Genomic DNA, 18,327 nt, shown 5'->3' with positions numbered 1-18,327 from the left:
TTTACCCTTTTAAGGATCTAAGAAAATTTTTGTTGCAACTCAGAGATTTGTGAATAAATGCTGTGTGTTCCCTTGACTAATGTATGCAACACTTCAGTGTTCCAAATTCTCAGAATGCCAGCTTTGCAGATAATAAATTGTGGGCACCACATGCTAACTTAGAACATGTCAAAGATTCTCGGCATCATAAGGGTTAAGTGTAAGCAGAGTGACTATTCTTGAAGCATACTTAACAGGTACTTTAGGTCAAGTTTTCAAATCATCACCTGCTGGGAGAAATGCTGCTTTTGTAGCATCTCTCTTTGTTCTTCCTGAGTGACCTTTGGCTGTCGTGGCAGGGTTTCAACCTCCTGGATGGCTTCAATGGTTACTTGCTGGGGCAGAACCTGGAAGAGCGACGTGATGTACATAATGATGGACTTCTTGTCCGGGTGTGCAGTTGCAACGTCTGGAAAAAGAATTGTGTTATTTTAAAAAAAAGGTTTGTTTACTTGCACTTCTAATGTAGGGAGATACATGCTGTTACACAGCAAGAATCAACCAATCAACTCATCAGGAAGTAGACAGCCTAATGAACAAGGCAATTTTAGATGCATGTCCTCCAGAGACTAATTAGGCCAATGTGAGATAGCTCTACACTTCAAACTATCAGACTTGCATACAAATGACGATAGTACATAATTTCACGATGGTTATTATTTTCTTTCCTCAGGCAAAGCCAATACTGTCACTGTTCTTTGAACAAAAAGCTGGCTGCAGACATTTCATATTTCACTGATTGCTTCTGTGAGGTACGTTTATAATAACAATTTGCCACATACTGAAGTGCCAAATCCTTTAAAGTGGTAACGTGAATATGGGCTCAACATAACAATTACAATCACAATACAAACAATTGAAAACAAATGAGGCTGAAATCATTCAAGAACTAGTGAGGGTATTTTAAAAAAAACATAAAATAAAGTTATTAGTTCAATATTCTGCTCATTATATTTTTTATTAAAAATAAATGGACTTGATTCTATTTCTATGTTGTTTTTCTGGACTGGTTTACTGCTCAAGCAGTAAATCTCAAATTCTTAAAAAAAAATTATTTCAACAGTGAACACCACCCACCACCCCTCCCCCTCCCCCCACCACTAGCCTCTGCTTCTGTCAGTAATTTCCCCCACACCTTTCCTAGAGACACCGACTCCTTGCTGGGGTACAGTCCCAGAAGAGCTTGGGCATTCTAGTCCCTTGTCCAAATGGCCATTGCTCTGGTTTAAGCACCAACAGTGACATTCAGCAACCTGCTCTACTACAGTGGGGCACCAGAGCCAACAGCAATTCTGTAAAGGCCAGTGGCCAGCAATCAAGAGCAGGAACCCCGGTTGAGTTTCCTATACCAAACCTGGGACCCAGACGTCAATTGTAGCACGCTACCACTGCCTTGCTAACATCACCAAATTCAGTCCAAGCTGAAGACCAACTCTGGGACTTTCCCAATTTATGCAGATAAACAAACGGAGCCATCAGAGAACTTAAAAATATGTTTATCACCTCCCATCATCGAACAACCTTTTTGTTTAAAATGGCTTTTAAATTCCACACAACTGGAACTGGAATTCCTGTTACAGCACTGTTAATATCTTCTTCTATCCAACTTGTAATCACAGCAACAAAGTTGAATGACTGTAACAGTTTCTGAAATTAATGTAAATGGAAAAGAAAGGCCTCATATAATTCTATTCCTTTGTTTCAACCACGCAGTCTTTGACTGTCTTCTTGGTGTCAAGAAATCCTGTGAGCAATGCAGCATCAATGTCATTGCAGGCATCAAACTCTCAAGTTGAGCTTTTTTGGTTGTAGCTGACTGTAAGTGCAGCCCATGGCTTTGGGTATGTAATTTTATTCTATCCATCAGTAGAATGACATGTAGGACAGCAATGTGCTTTTGCATTGCTTTATGGACTTCCAAGACAGAACAACAAATAAATTGACTTGATTCTATTTCTATATTGTTTTCTGGACTGGCTTCATGTTGTCTGGCCCAAGCAGTAAATCTCAAATTCTTTAAAAAACATTTCTTTCGACAGTGACCGCACCCACCCCCCCATCCCTCCCCACCACTAACCACTGCTTCTTTGTCAGTAATTTCCCCCACACCTTTCCTTCAGACACCTATTCCTTGCTGGTGTACAGTCACAAATGTGAATTTACATCAGCTGCATGATTTGCGCTTGCACAGTTACTTTTAAGTCAACTTCCCAATTTACGGGCAATTGCACTTTTCCCATTTGTCCGCTATGCAGTCTAAACACCTACAATGGAAATGGCATCTCTCCTATTTTTCTGACAGAATGATGCTGGGACTTTAGTCTTAAATGGAAGTTACACTGTACCCTTGGCATCTAGATCAAGAAAGGTCATCGATCTGTGCTGCAACAACAAAAGTCACCTACTGATGGGCTCAAAACCTATAAGTCAGCAAAGCAATTCTCTTCTCAGCTGGGACTACTGCCATGGCAGATCTGCATCAGGCTGCCAGGCAATGGTACACTTGTGTCAGAATGCCATTGGGTGGAATTTTATGAACGTGCTTCAAATCACGGCGATATTTCGTGCGGGGGCTCTTTTTAAAGGAGAGGGCAGAGCGGCTGCCCCCAGTGACGTAGAAGGGGCAGCCACTCCGTCCCCGGCAACAACATCCGGTACCATGGTGCAGGCACCGGCGCCATTTTTAAAGGTCTTTAAGCCCTTAAAAGAAATTTGTTATTTTAAAGGGAACGAACTTGTAAAATTTAAGTTACTCATTACATAACATCTTCACTTCCCTTACCCGCACCCCAAGAAATAATCGAATCATTAATAGCCCATTCCCCCCAAAAAATAACTTTGATTCAGATCCCAACCTTCACCCCTGACCTTTAATAACTTCAACCCTCAACTCTTTCCCACCATTCTCCCCACCAATTTAAACAGCAGCAGCATTTTTAACAGTGCATGCAGGGAGTTGCAGCTGTGTTTCTATTCAGTCTAGAAAGAGGACTCAAAAATTCAAAAGCTGTCATAGAAACATAGAAAAATAGGAGCAGGAATAGGCCATTCGGCACTTCGAGCCTGCACCGCCATTCAATACGATCATGGCTAATCATCCAAACTTAGTACCCTGTTCCTGCTTTCTCCTCATATCCCTTGATCCCTTTAGCCCTAAGAACTATATCTAACTCTTTCTTGAATATATTTAATGATTTGGCTTCAAATGCTTTCTGTGGTAGAGAATTCCACAGGTTCACCACTCTCTGGGTGAAGAAATCCCTCCTCATCTCAGTCCTAAATGGCTTACCCCTTATCCTTAGACTGTGACCCCTGGTCCTGGACTCCTCCACCATCGGGAACATCCTTCCTGCATTTAGTCTGTCCAGTCCTGTTAGAACTTTATAGGTTTCTATGAGATCCCCTCTCATTCTTCTAAACTCTAGCGAATACAAGCCTAAATCGACCCAGTCTCTCTTCATATGTCAGTCCTGCCATCCCAGGAATCAGTCTGGTGAACCTTCGCTGCACTCCCTCCATAGCAAGAACATCCCTCATCAGATAAGGAGACCAAAATTACACACAATACTCCAGATGTGATCTCACCAAGGCCTTGTATAATTGCAGCAAGACATCCTTGCTCCTGTACTCGAATCCTCTCGCTGTGAAGGCCAACATACCATTCGCCTTCTTAACTGCCTGCTGCACCTGCATGCTTACTTTCAGCGACTGGTGCACAAGGACACCCAGGCCTCGCTGCACCTCCCCCTTTCCCAAACTATCACTGTTCAGATAATAATCTGCCTTTCTGTTTTTGCCACCAAAATGGATAACCTCACATTTATCCATATTATACTGCATCTGCAACATATTTGCCCACTCACTCAACCTGTCCAAATCACACTGGAGCTTCTCTGCATCCTCCTCACAGCCCACACTCCCGCCCAGCTTTGTGTCGTCTGAAAACTTGGATATATTACATCTAGTTCCCTCATCTATATCATTAATATATATTGTGAATAGTTGGGGTCCTAGCACTGATCCCTGCGGTACCCCAATAGTCACTTCCTGCCACTCGGAAAAACACCCATTTATTCCTACTCTTTATTTCTTGTCTGCCAACCAGTTCTCTATCCATGTCAGTACCTTACCCCAATCCCATGTGCTTTAATTTTGAACACTAATCTCTTATGTGGGACCTTATCGAAAGCCTTTTGAAAGTCCAAATACATCACATCCACTGGTTCTCCCTTATCTCTTCCACTAGTTACATCCTCAAAGATTTCCAGTAGATTTGTCAAACATGATTTCCCTTTCGTAAATCCATGTGACTTTGGCCGATCCTGTCATTGTTTTCCAAGTGCTCTGCTATAAAATCTTTTATAATGGACTCTAGCATTTCCCCCACTAGTGATGTCAGGCTAACCGGTCTACAATTCCCTGTTTTCTCTCTACCTCCTTTTTTAAATAGTGGGGTTACATTAGCTACCTGCCAATCCGTTGGAACTGTTCCAGAGTCTAAAGAATTTTGAAAAATTACCAGCAATGCATCTACTACTTCTAGGGCCACTTCCTTAAGTATTCTGGGATGTAGATTATCAGGCCCTGTGGATTTATCAGCCTTCGATCCCATCAATTTCCTTAACACCATTTCACTACTAATACTGATTTCATACAGTTCCTCCTTCTCACTAGACCCTACGTTCAACATTTCTGGGAGGTCATTTGTGTCCTCCTTTGTGAAGACCGAACCAAAGTATGCACTTAATTGGTCTGCCATTTCTTTGTTTCTCATTATAATTCCCCCGTTTCTGACTGTAAGGGACCCACATTTGTCTTCACTAATTTCTTTTCTTCACATATCTATAGAAGCTTTTACAGTCAGTTTTTATGTTCTCTGCAAGCTAACTCTCATACTTTATTTTTCCCTTCTTAACCAATCCCTTTGTTCTCCTGAATTCTAAACTGCTTCCAATCCTCAGGTTTGCTGCTTGTTCTGGTCATTTTATATTTCTCCTCCTTGGATCTAATACTATCCCGTGTGCGATGCTGGTGATATGGTTCTGCTGCAAAAACACTTTTGATAAAAGATCAGCCATTGCAAAAAAACAAAAGACGAAATTATCGCGTTTTTTTGAAAGCACATCTATTGAAGTCTCGACAAGCTTGGATAATCGAAAGTGATCTTTTCAGGAAATAATTGAAAATGATGCAATGATCTCAAAGCGACCCAGCAAATTGCATGGTCTGTCTACATAGTCTTCATGGATACCAATGCACTGTCACACTTCAAACCATTGTAAAATATAAGGTGGACACTGTCCCTTCATAGTTAGGATTTGACTCAACCAATTACTATCTCTATCCGTTTACATATTTGGTTATTTGCACCAGTTTTTGTTTTAAAGCTGTAGTTATTGGTTGGCTGTCCACCAATTTAATAACTTAATTCAATAAAGTTGTGAATAAAAATAGAATTATGTGGTTTGCATTGAAAAAGGCAGTGACCCATCAAGGTCTTCTGGAAAATGCCTTAATATTCCCAGTGAAACCTAATTATGAGCATAATCATCATTAAATACAGTATTAAATTAGAGTATCTACTTTATTCAAAACCCTCTAGGGTTATAGATAAACATATGGCCACCATCTTAGATTTTGAGCAATATTTTACAACATAATCGCATCTTTAAAAGTGAGATTGTGAATGTTGCAGATTGAGAGTTTTCTCAATTTTATTCAATTACTGGTGCTAAGTACCAGGGATCCCCTGACAATGGAATTGATTAATGGACTGCATTGTGTGGTGTTAAGGCAGTCAGACCAGAAAGATCTAAGCTTCGATTCCTGATTTGTTGAATTTGATCTCAGTCAGGATAGTGACAAGTGAATAACTATTGACCTCAATGCCCTAAACCAGGGAGAATAAAACTCAACTACCAGAAAGTATGCATGTTTGACACTAGATGATCACATTATTGGGGTTAGCTTTCAGCCAGTTCAATAACCTACTGTAATTCAGAATGGTGCGGGGGGAGGGGGGGTGGTGGGTCAAAGGGCAATTCAGTCGGCAGTTGAAAACCAGGGGGCAGATCGACTGTCCCACTGATGCCAAAGGTGCATCTGATGCAATCTTCAAGCAGGTCTGTAAATGAGCAGGCAGCCTGCCTCCCTGACACAAGAGGAAGGCTACTTAAATAAGCAAATGGTGTGTGAATCCAGTTCCAATTTTCCGGTACAAATGGAGGAGCATGTAATTCCATCCATTTGTAGCAGTTATTGAGTGGCCTATGTGACAATCCTTAAAGAGACTACTGGAGGCTTCTGAAAAAAGTGGTGCAGGAAACATGTATCTTCTTTTTGGTATGCAGAGAAGGAGCAGGGATTCTCATGTTGGGCACTCAAAATAAACTCTGGCCTGATCTTGACGCATTAAAATACCACTTGAGATTCTCTCTCTACCCATTTCCACCACCACCCCCACAGCCCCCCCCACCCCCACTGACAACCAGGCACCCTATTCCCCCTTCCAAACCTAATCTTCTCAGAAGCAGCAAGCTGGAGCAATGCCCACTTGGTGTCCGCAGCTCACCGGTGGCAAGCGAATGAGCCTCTACCCTCAAAATGGCTCGAGTCACGTCAGCATGCACAAATTCTTCTCTGACTTTGCTCCTCTTTTGGGCATGACTTGAAGGTCGCCCTCTCAGAGTCTTGGCTCACATATCACCAATGGCTACTTGAATAAGGTACTGGAAGGCTGCCACCGCATGAGAAAGAAAAGGATGGTCTCAAACTAGCAAGCTACCATATTATAGCGACTATATTTTACTTCATTAACATTAAATCCTGGGGCTCTTAAAACTGTGCTTGCCAAATGGATCTTTTTTTGGATAAGGTAATACATTAGAATGACTGGCCGTCATTTTAATCTACTCACCAGTCAACAGGAGTGAATAGCTGGTAAATCTTTATTTATTTCTGTCTTAAGTTTCTTTCTGTTAAAATAAATAGAGGCATGGAAGGGCACCTCAGACCCGTGGAGTGCACATCCTGTGGCATATGGGAACTCCAGGTCAGTTCTTCTGTCCTGGACAGCGCACGTGCAGGAAGTGTCATCAGCTGGAGGAGCTCAAGCTCTAGGTTTTGGAGCTGAGCAGCAGCTGACATCATTGTGATACATCCGTGAGGCTTCAGAGTTTTGTGGATGGCACATTTCCGGAGGTGGTCACCCTGTAACTTAAGGGTGTGCAGGCAGAGAGGGTATGGGTAACTGCCAGACAGTCACAGAGGACCAGGCCGGTAGTGAATGAGACCCTGAATGTTTCTTGCTCTCCAACCGGTATTCAATTCTGAATACTGGTGAGAGTGATGATTCATCTGGGGAGTGGAGCCAGAGCCAAGTCCAAGGCACCACGGTGGCTCAGCTAGACAGGTGGGCAGGAGGAAAATGGGCAATGCAGTAGCAATTGGGTATTCTATAATTAGGGGAACAGAAAGGCATTTCTGCTGCTGCAGATGTGATTCCAGGATGGTGTATTGCCTCCCTAGGGCCAGGATCATGGATGTCAATGAGTAACTGCACATCATTCTGAGGGAGGGTGAACAGTGAGCGGTCGTGGTCCATAGCTGAACCAACAACATAGGTAGAAAGAAGGATAAGGTTCTGGAGGCAGATTTTAGGAAGCAAGGATGAGACTAGCAAGGAGGACCTCAAAAGGTAGTAATCTCTGGAATATCCCACCGTGCCACACGATAGTGAGTATAGAAATGGGAGGACCAAACAGATGAATGCGTAGCTTGACAGAATGTGCAGGAGGGAGGCCTTTAGATTCCTCAGACATTGAAACCAACTCTGGGCAAAGTGGGACCTGTAAAGCTGACAGGTTGCAACTCAACAGGGCTGGGATCAACGTCCTCATGGGCGGTCTGCTAGTGCTATTGAGGAGACTTTAATTTAACTTGCTGGAGATGGAAACCAGGATACAACATCAGAAAGGAAAAACAAGGTACACAAAGGATTGTGATAGACAGATAGCACTAGAGTAGTAAATATTAAGAGGGAAAACAATAAGATCTAAATTAGGTTTACAGTGCTTATAGGTGAACACACAAAGTGTGGTAAATAAGATTGGTGAGCTGTCAGTACAGATAGCCACATGTGACAATAATGGAGACCTGAGTACAAAATATTCTAGGATACAAAGTGTTCAGAAAAGACTGGAAAGGAAAGAAAGGAGGAGGGGTGGCAGTATTGATTAATGAGAATATTACAGTGCTGGAGAAGGAGGATTTCCAAGAGGGGTCACAGACAGAATCTATTTGGTTAGAGCTAAGAAACAATACAGGTACCATTACACCACTGGGTGTATTCTACAAGCAACCAACTAGTGGGAAAGATTTTGAGGTACAAATTTGCGGGGAAATTAGAGAGAGGTGCAAAAACGATAGAGTAGTGATAATGTGGGTCTTTAATTATCCTAATATAGTAATAGTGTAACAGTCATAAAGGGGGAAAAGTTTCTGAAGTGCGTTCTAGAGAATTTTCAAGATCAGTATGCTTCTGACCCAATGAGGAAGAAGTCAATCCTGGATCTGTTTCTGGGGAATGAGGTGGATCAAGTGAATAAAGTGTCAGGAGGGGAACATTTAGGGGACAGTGATCATAGTATCATAAGGTTTAGGTTAGCTATCGAAAAGGATAAGGAGCAATTCAGAGTAAGGATAATGAACTGGAGGAGGGCCCATTTCAGTGGGGTGAGAATGGAGCTGGCCCAGGTAACTTGAAATCAAAGACTGGCAAGCAAAACTGTCACAGAACCATGGGCTGCCTTTAAAGAGGAGATCGTTCGGGTACAGTCAAGGTACAACCCCATGAAGAGGAAAGGTAGGGCAACCAAAATCAGAACACCCAGATGATGAAAGAAATAGAATAAGATTAGTCAGAAAAAGGTTGCAATGACAGATACAAAAGCAAAATACTGTGGAAGCTGGAAATCTGAAACAAAAACAGAAAATGCTGGAAATGCTCAGCAGGTCAGGCACAGACCTCAAACGTTAACTCTGTTCTTCTCTCCACAGATGCTGCCCGACTTGCTGAGTATTTCTAGCATTTTCCACATATAACAGATGTCGAGCTGATAATATAAGTGAGAACCAGACTGAATATGAAAGTTCAGAGGGGAAATGAAAAAAGAAACAAGCGAAGCAAAGAGAGAGCATGAGAAGGGACTGGCAGCTAACATCAAAGGGAATCCAAAAGTCTTCTATAGGCATATAAATAGTAAAAGGCAGGGTTTGGCTGATAAGGGACCAAAAAAGGGATTCATGCATGGAGGCAAAGGGGCATGGCTGAGCTACTAAATGAGTACTTTGCATCTGATTTTAGCAAGGAAGAAGAAGCTGCCAAAATCATTGGTGAAAAAGAAGGTAGTTAAAACACTGGATGAGCAGGTATTAGAAAGATTGGCTGTTAAAGTGTTAAAGGACCAGATGAGATGCAATTAAGGATACTGAGGAATGTAAGGGAGGAAACAGTGGAAGCACTGGCCATAATTTTCCAATCCGCCTTAGATTCAGGGGTGGTGCCAGAAGATTGGAGAACTGCAAATCTTACACCCTTGTTCAAAACAGGGTGCAAGGATAATTTTTTTTTGATTCGTTCATGGGATGTGGGCGTCGCTGGCCAGGCCAGCATTTATTGCCCATCCCTAATTGCCCTTGAGAAGGTGGTGGTGAGCTGCCTTCTTGAACCGCTGCAGTCCATGCGGGGTAGGTACACCCACAGTGCTCTTAGGGAGTTCCAGGATTTTGACGCAACGAAAATGAAGGAACGGCGATATAGTTCCAAGTCAGGATGGTGTGTGACTTGGAGGGGAACTTGCAGGTGGTGGTGTTCCCATGCATTTGCTGCCCTTGTCCTTCTAGTTGGTAGAGGTCGCGGGTTTGGAAGGTGCCATCTGAGGAGCCTTGGTGCATTGCTGCAGTGCATCTTGCAGATGGTACACACCGCTGTGACTGTGCATCGGTGGTGGAGGGAGTGAATGTTTGTAGATGGGGTGCCAATCAAGCGGGCTGCTTTGTCCTGGATGGTGTCGAGCTTCTTGAGTGTTGTTGGAGCTGCACCCATCCAGGCAAGTGCAGAGTATTCCATCACACTCCTGACTTCTGCCTTGTAAATGGTGGACAGGCTTTGGGGAGTCAGGAGGTGAGTTACTCGCCTCAGGATTCCTAGCCTCTGACCTGCTCTTGTAGCCACAGTATTTATATGGCTACTCCAGTTCAGTTTCTGGTCAATGGTAGCCCCTAGGATGTTGATAGTGGGGGATTCAGCGATGGTAATGCCATTGAATGTCAAGGGGAGATGATTAGATTCTCTCTTGTTGGGGATGGTCATTGCCTGGCACTTGTGTGGCACAAACGTTACTTGCCACTTATCAGCCCAAGCCTGGATATTGTCCAGGTCTTGTTGCATTTCTACACGGACTGCTTCAGTATCTGAGGAGTCACGAATGGTGCTGAACATTGTGCAATCATCAGCGAACATCCCCACTTCTGACCTTATGATTGAAGGAAGGTCATTAATGAAGCAGCTGAAGATGGTTGGGCCGAGGACACTACCCTGAGGAACTCCTGCAGCAATGTCCTGGAGCTCAGATTATTGACCTCCAACAACCACAACCATCTTCCTTTGCGCTAGGTATGACTCCAGCCAGTGAAGGGTTTTCCCTCTGTATCCCGTGGTCAGTTTTGCTCGGGCTCCTTGATGCCATATTCAGTCAAAAGCTGCCTTAATGTCAAGGGCAGTCACTCTCACCTCACCTCTTGAGTTCAGCTCTTTTGTCCATGTTTGAACCAAGGCTGGAATGAGGTCAGGAGCTGAGTGGCCCTGGCGGAACCCAAACCGAGCATCACTGAGCAGGTTATTGCTAAGCAAGTGCCGCTTGATGGCACTGTTGATGACACCTTCCATCACATTACTGATGATTGAGAGTAGGCTGATGGAGCGGTAATTGGCCGGGTTGGACTTGTCCTGCTTTTTGTGTACAGGACATACTTGGGCAATTTTCCACATTGCCGGGTAGATGCCAGTGTTGTAGCTGTACTGGAACAGCTTGGCTAGGGGCGCTGCAAGTTCTGGAGCACAGGTCTTCAGTACTATTGCTGGAATATTGTCAGGGCCCATAGCTTTTGCAGTATCCAGTGGCCTTCAGTCGTTTCTTGATATCACGCGGAGTGCATCGAATTGGCTGAAGTCTGGCATCTGTGATGCTGGGGACTTCAGGAGGAGGCCGAGATGGATCATCAACTCGGCATTTCTGGCTGGATATTGTTGCAAATGCTTCAGCCTTATCTTTCGCACTGATGTGCTGGGCTCCCCCATCATTGAGGATGGGGATATTTGTGGAGCCACCTCCTCCAGTTAGTTGTTTAATTGTCCACCACCATTCACGGCTGGATGTGGCAGGACTGCCGTGTTTAGATCTGATCCATTGGTTATGGGATCGCTTAACTCTATCACATGCTGCTTACGCAGTTTGGCATGCAAATAGTCCTGGGTTGTAGCTTCACCAGGTTAACACCTCATTTTGAGGTAAGCCTGGTGCTGCTCCTGGCATGCCCTCCTGCACTCTTCATTGAACCAGGGTTGGTCTCCTGGATTGATGGTAATGGTAGAGTGGGGGATATGCCGGGCCATGATGTTACAGATTGTGGTTGAGTACAATTCTGCTGCTGATGGTGGCCCACTACGTCTCATGGATGCCCAGTTTTGCATTGCTAGATCTGTTCGAAATCTATCCCATTTAGCACAGTGGTAGTACCACACAGCACGATGGACGGTATCCTCAATGTGAAGGCGGGACTTCGTCTCCACAAGGACTGTGCGGTGGTCACTCCTACCAATACAGTCATGGACAGAAGCATCTGCGGCAGGCAGATTGGTGAGGATGAGGTCAAGTATGTTTTTCCCTCGTGTTGGTTCCCCCACCACCTGCCGCAGACCCAGTCTACAGCTATGTCCTTTAGGACTCAGCCAGCTCGGTCAGTAGTTGTGCTACCGAGCCACTCTTGGTGATGGACATTGAAGTCCCCCACCCAGAGTGCATTTTGTGCCCTTGCCACCCTCAGTGCTTCCTCCAAGTGGTGTTCAACATGGTTGAGTACTGAGTCATTAGCTGAGGGAGGACAGTAGGTGGTAATCAGCAGGAAGTTACCTTGCCCATGTTTGACCTGATGCCATGAGACTTCATGGGGTCCAGAGTCGATGTTGAGGACTCCCAGGGCAACTCCCTCCCTACTGTATACCACTCTGCCACCACCTCTGGTGGGTCTGTCCTGCCGGTGGGACAGGACATACCCGAGCATGGTGATGGCAGCATCTGGGACATTGTCTGTAAGATATGATTCCGTGAGTATGACTATGTCAGGCTGTTGCTTGACTAGTCTGTGGGACATCTCTCCCAACTTTGGCACAAGCCCCCAGATGTTAGTAAGGAGGACTTTGCAGGGTCGACAGGGCTGGGTTTGCCGTTGTCGTTTCCGGTGCCTAGGTCGATGCCGGGTGGTCCGTCCGGTTTCATTCCTTTTTATTGACTTCGTAGCAGTTCGGTAAACTGAATGGCTTGCTAGGCCATTTCAGAGGGCATGTAAGAGTTAACCACATTGCTGTGGGTTTGGAGTTATATGTAGGCCAGACCAGGTAGGGACAGCAGATTTCTTTCCCTAAAGTGAACCAGATGGGTTTTTACAACAATCGACAATGGTTTCATGGCCATCATTAGACTAGCTTTTAATTCCAGATTTATTCATTAAATTCAAATTCCACCTTCAGCTGTGGTGGGATTTGAACCCATGCCTCCAGAGAAATACCCTGGGTCTCTGGGTTACTAGTCCAGTGATAATACCACTACGCCACTGCCTACCCTTAGACCAGCAATTGCAGATGAGTCAGTTTAACCTCGATGGGAGTGAAAGCTTTTAGAAACAATAATCTGTGAAAAGATTATCGCTTCACAAATGTAGATTAATTAGAGAAAGCCAGCACAGATGAGTCAACGGCAAATCATGTTTAACTAATTTCCGAGTTTTTTGATGAGGGTAATGCAGTCGATGTGGTGTACATAGACTTCCAAACAGCATTTGATAAAAGGCCTTGTAAAAAGTGCTAAGAAAATATGCAAGTTATTGATGAAGCACAAAAAAGTATTTGCATATTCCAAGGGCAGATCAAAGCTGTAATTGATAATTATTCATAAAATCAATTATACCTTCTAGTTTGTCAGCAAAGTTAAAGCCCATGGAATAAAAGGGACAATAGCAGCATGGAAATGAAGTTGGCAGAGTGACAGTAAACAGAGTTGTGGTGAATGGTTGTTTCATGGACTGAAGGAAGGCATACAGTGGGGTTCCTCAGGGGCTGGTACCAGGACCACTGCTTTTCTTGATCCATATTAATGACCTAGACTTGGGTGTGCAGGACACAGTTTCAAAATTTGCAGATGACACAAAACTTTGAAGCATTGCAAACTGTGAGGAAGACAGCAATAAACTTCAAGAGGACATCGACAGGCTGATGGAATAGGCAGACATGTGGCAGATGAAATGTAATGCAGAGAAGTGTGAAGTGATACATTTTGGTAGGAAGAACGAGGAGAGGCGATATAAAGTAAAGGATACAATTCTATAGGGGTACATGAGCAGAAGGACCTCAAGTGTCAAGTGTCTAAAGTGGCAGGGCAGGTTGAGAAAGTGGTCAAGAAGGCATATGGGATCCTCGGCTTTATAAATAGGGACATAGAATACAAAAGCAAGGAAGTTACAGTGAACCTTTATAAAACACTATTTTGGTCTCAACTGGAGTATTGTGTCCAATTCACAAGAATGGTTACAAGGATGAGCGACTTCAGTTATATGGAGAAGCTGGGGCTGTTCTGCTTAGAGAAGTGAAGGTTGAGAGGAGATTTGATAGAGATTTTCCATATCATGAGGGGTCTGGACAGAGTAGATAGGGAGAAATTGTTCCTGTTGGCAAAAGGATCGAGAACGAGAGGACACTGATTTAAGGTGAATAGAAAAAGAATCTAGGGCGAAATGAGGAAAAACATACTTTACGCAGCATGTGGTTAGATCTGGAATGCACTGCCTGAGAGGGTAGTAGAGGCTTTCCAAAGAGAATTATCTGAAGAGAAAGAATTTGCAGGACTATGGGGAAAGGAGAGGGGAGTGGGACTAGCTGAGCTGCTCTTGCAGAAAACCAGCATGTTTTTGAGTATTTTTTGAGAACTCATATTTAAATTGTGGAGATGAATTCATAGGAAGGCTGAAGATTTCATAAATGCTGGACTTTGTTTTGTTGTTGACAATTCTCTGAAAGGAGACTTGAGATGTTGTTTGAAAACAACCTGTGTTGGAAATCATGAACTTTAAGATCAGTAAACAACAGAAACCTTAGTGTCCTGGGGAAGATGTTTACAGAGAAGCCACATGTCAAGGTTTACGGAGGTCAGGAGATTGACTTTCTGTTTTGGGGTTTGAATATTGTTTTCATGTCAGTTGGGGTGTGAACTGTTTTGAAGACAGTTGGTGTATCTCCTGCCAAGGGAAAAGAAACCACCCAGCTCACCTCTTTCTCTACCTCTTTGAAGAAACTCTGCAAAGATCCAGTGTGGGAGAGCTAAAATCCCTGGTGCTGCATCTCTCCTGAGAAGCTGGAAAAACCTGCCAGATTAACTCTTGACGCCGCCTGAAAAGAACTGCTTTAGTAACTCGTCTCCGTATACCTAGACACCAGACCAAAAGGGACAACTGACTTCCTTCCATATCTTCTCTTTTTTCTTCAAGAATTAGCAAGTATTTGGCCAAAGTATTTTTTTTTTGTAACAGACCTCTGCAGAGAGAAGTTCTGTATTTTTTTCACAGTGTGTGTATATGTGTGGGGGTGGGGTGGCGGGGGGGGGAGAATTTAAAAAGAGAACTTTGCTATTTCAATCTGTGTTAATGCTTTGCTTTGTTACTGGATAAGTCTTGTTTGATAGTAAACTGATAATTTTGTTGTTTATTAAAGAAACCTGGTTGGTATATTTTATTCTGGGATAAAGAGTAGAGTATATGATTGACTGAATCAGTAACTGGGTAAACATTTTTAAAATATATGCTGTGTCCTGCGGAGAAGTGGGACGAGAAAAGACAGCGCACTCCTCCCACCTCAGTTGTAACACTATTCTCAGGTACCGCCTCGTTGAATATCATGTCTGAACTCTAGTTTACGGCCATAATCAACAATGATTCATATACGGAATCTGCTACGAGAGCTCAGCAAAGCTAAGAGCAATTCATTACTATAGTACAATAGATTGAAACAGATACACAAATTAAAGTAATATCATCCCATGCAGAGTCAAATGTTTAATCTCATCCTTGGCTTTACTCCTGCCATTAATGTTGAATGGGTTTGCTCCAGTATAAATTAGATTTAATCGTGCAAACTAAGTGTCCAGTCCATAAATTACAACAGTTCAGTCCTAATTAAAATCAGGATATCTGACAAGTCCAAATTTTACAAAAAGGCAGTTTGCAATCCTAGTTGTGCAAGACATTTACTGCTTCATTTAGGAGTTCAACGGAAAGGAAGAGCTCTATTTTCTTTTCATGAGTAGCATTTGGTTTCCTGTTCCATTGCACAGGGAAATTGAGACCAAGTATAGTCTTCAGGTGAAGTGATGCTTGAGGCTGGAGAATAAGTGGTCCAGATCATACAGATGTATTTCAGTCCTCATCTTGGCATCACACATTCTGTTTTTACTCTGAAATTTCCCTTAAATTTGTTATGTTCATACTTATAATGGAGTCTGCTTAAGTAAACTTTACAATTTGTATTGGAATTTGTAATGGAAAAAAGTTGACAGGCGTAAGATTTTTAATACAGAGACACCTGTAAATTACAGACACCTTCAGTTATGGCATCAGTTGTCCTTTTTTTTGCAGGTGTCTTTTTCTTTGAAATGGTCCATTGTATGTACTGTAAAAATTTTCAGTAGAATGGGGAGGTTTTTTTTAATCCAGAGTGACACAGAAACCACTCTGTCACTATCCATCAGCATGGAGAGGCAAGTTAATCGAAAAGGTACTATTTGCAAAGGGAGGAGGGTTTGGGGGAGTGTGTTTCAAGAGCAGAGGGACCGAGGAGTGCATATTCACCCTTCTTTGAATGTGGAGGACAAGTTGAAAAGGAGGTTAAGAAAGCATTTGGGATACTGAGCTTTGTAAATAGGGGCCCTGGGTCTTGTTGAACTTTTAAAAACCACTAATTAGGCCTCAACTGAAGAATTGTATACAGTTCTGGGCACCACACTTTAGGAAGGGTGTCAAGGTCTTGGAAAGGGTACAGAGGAGGTTTACCAGGATGATACCACAGATGAACATCTTCAGTTATGAGGTAAGACTGAAGAAGCTGGGATTGTTCTCCTTGGAACAGAGAAGGTTAAGCAGAGACCCCAAATAGAGACATTCAACATTATGAAGGGTTTTGATAGAGCAAATGGGGAGAAAGTTTCCTCCGGCAAGTAGGTTGTTCGCCAAAGGTCACCAATTTTTTTTAAAAGGCAAAAAAGAACTAGAGGGAAAATGAGGACATTTTACGATCTCAAATATACTACCTGAAAAAGAGTGATGGAAGCAACTTCAATAAGAAAATTCACAAGGCAATTGGACATGTAGTTTAAGGGGACTTAAGTTTATTAGGAAAAACTAGGGCTTGGAACTAAATTGGACAGCTCCTTCTCAAGAGGCACAATGGGCTGTATGGTTTCTTCTGTGCTGTAAGAGCCTATGATTCCTGGGGTTAAGAAGTCATAGAATCCTAGAGTTACAGTGGTTTCTTGCTGCTACGCATGCTAGGTAATACGTGGCCCAATCCACAAAAGCTGTTTCTTTCTTGCCACCTCCCACTGATCTGCATACACTGACTTCATAAGCATTTGGGGCAGAAAAGAAGCAAGCTGCAAGTGGAAGCACCAGTGACCTCAACTCAGTGAAAGCTCCAGATACAGCAGCTTTGCAATAGGCTGTGTCCCATGTTTGAAATTGTAAAAGGACTTGGTTCATTGAAGACTATCTGTAGTTTGGCTAGTGTCCATGGTTTCAGAGTGCCTTCTTGTATATTCTACCAGGCAAGACTCAATTTTTCCATTTTTTTGGGAGTGTCTGTTTATGCGTGTTTCACTATAATAGATAGATAAGATGGATAAGATGGATAGATAGATAAGACAGACAGATAATGTACCGTCATTCCTCAAACCTGTAACTAGAATTTTGTTTAACATAAGCTTGGATATACTGGCCCTGAGTATATTTCATTATTTTTCCGATACATTCCAGCTTTGAAACAATGCTGTCCCAGCTGACAAGTGTGAGGTGATGCGTTTTGGCAGAAGGAATAGGGAGAGGCAATATATACTTCATGGCACAGTTCTAAAGAATGTGCAGGAACAGAGGGGCCCGGGGGTGTATGTGCATTGATTTTTCAAGGTGGCAGGACATATTGAGAGAGTAGTTAGCAGTTCTGATCAACACACTTTAGGAAGGATGTGAGGGTCCTTTAGAGGGTGCAGAGGAGATTTACCAGAATGGTTCCAGGGATGAGGGATTTTAGCTCCAAAGCTAGGTTGGAAAAGCTGGGGTTGTTTTACTTGGAGCAAAGGAGATTGAGGGAAGATTTAATACAGGTTGCTCGATGATGACAGGTTTAGATAAGTTAGACAAGGAATAACTGTTCCCATTAACTAATGGTACAAGGACTAGGGAACAATGCTTGAAGGTTTTGGGAAAGAGATGCAGGGGGAATATGAAGAAGAACTTTTTTTTTTTTACACAGCGAGTGATAATGGCCTGGAACTCGCTGCCCAGGAGGGTGGTGGAAACGGAGACAATCAATCCTTTCAAAAAGAAATTGGATGGACACTAAAAGGAAATAAACTTGTCGGGCTATGGGGTCGAGAGGGGGTTGAGACTGACTAGACTGCCCAGAGAGCTGGTATGGACTCGATGGGACGAATGGCCTCCTTCTGTGCCGTAAATGACTCTGTGATTTTATTAGCAGTTCCAGCCTATATCTAAGCCTACAACCCCAGCTGTTCCAACCTAAACTTGAAGCTAAAATCCCTCGTTCCTGGAATCAAACTGGTAAATCTCCTCTGCAACCTCTCAAGGACCCTCACATCCTTCCTAAAATATTGTGATCAGAACTGGATGCAATACTCCAGTTTTAGCTGCAACAATGCAGGATCTTATGATTAACCAGCAGCAAGCAATACT

At 43.2% G+C, this 18,327-nt stretch overlaps 1 protein-coding gene across 5 annotated transcripts in view; it reads right to left on the bottom strand.

Annotated features, from left to right (window-relative positions):
* Positions 1–18,327, bottom strand: part of dmd (dystrophin) — a 1,950,296-nt gene that overhangs the window by 1,484,739 nt on the left and 447,230 nt on the right. For all 5 annotated transcript variants that reach the window (XM_068040560.1, XM_068040554.1, XM_068040555.1 and 2 more), the window contains exon 8: positions 267–448. In XM_068040560.1, coding sequence (XP_067896661.1) covers positions 267–448 — 182 coding nt within the window. The remainder of the gene's footprint in view (positions 1–266; positions 449–18,327) is intronic.

This window comes from Heterodontus francisci, chromosome 10 (assembly GCF_036365525.1).
Source record: "Heterodontus francisci isolate sHetFra1 chromosome 10, sHetFra1.hap1, whole genome shotgun sequence".
NCBI lineage: Eukaryota > Metazoa > Chordata > Chondrichthyes > Heterodontiformes > Heterodontidae > Heterodontus > Heterodontus francisci.
This window is presented reverse-complemented; position numbering and strand designations above follow the sequence as displayed.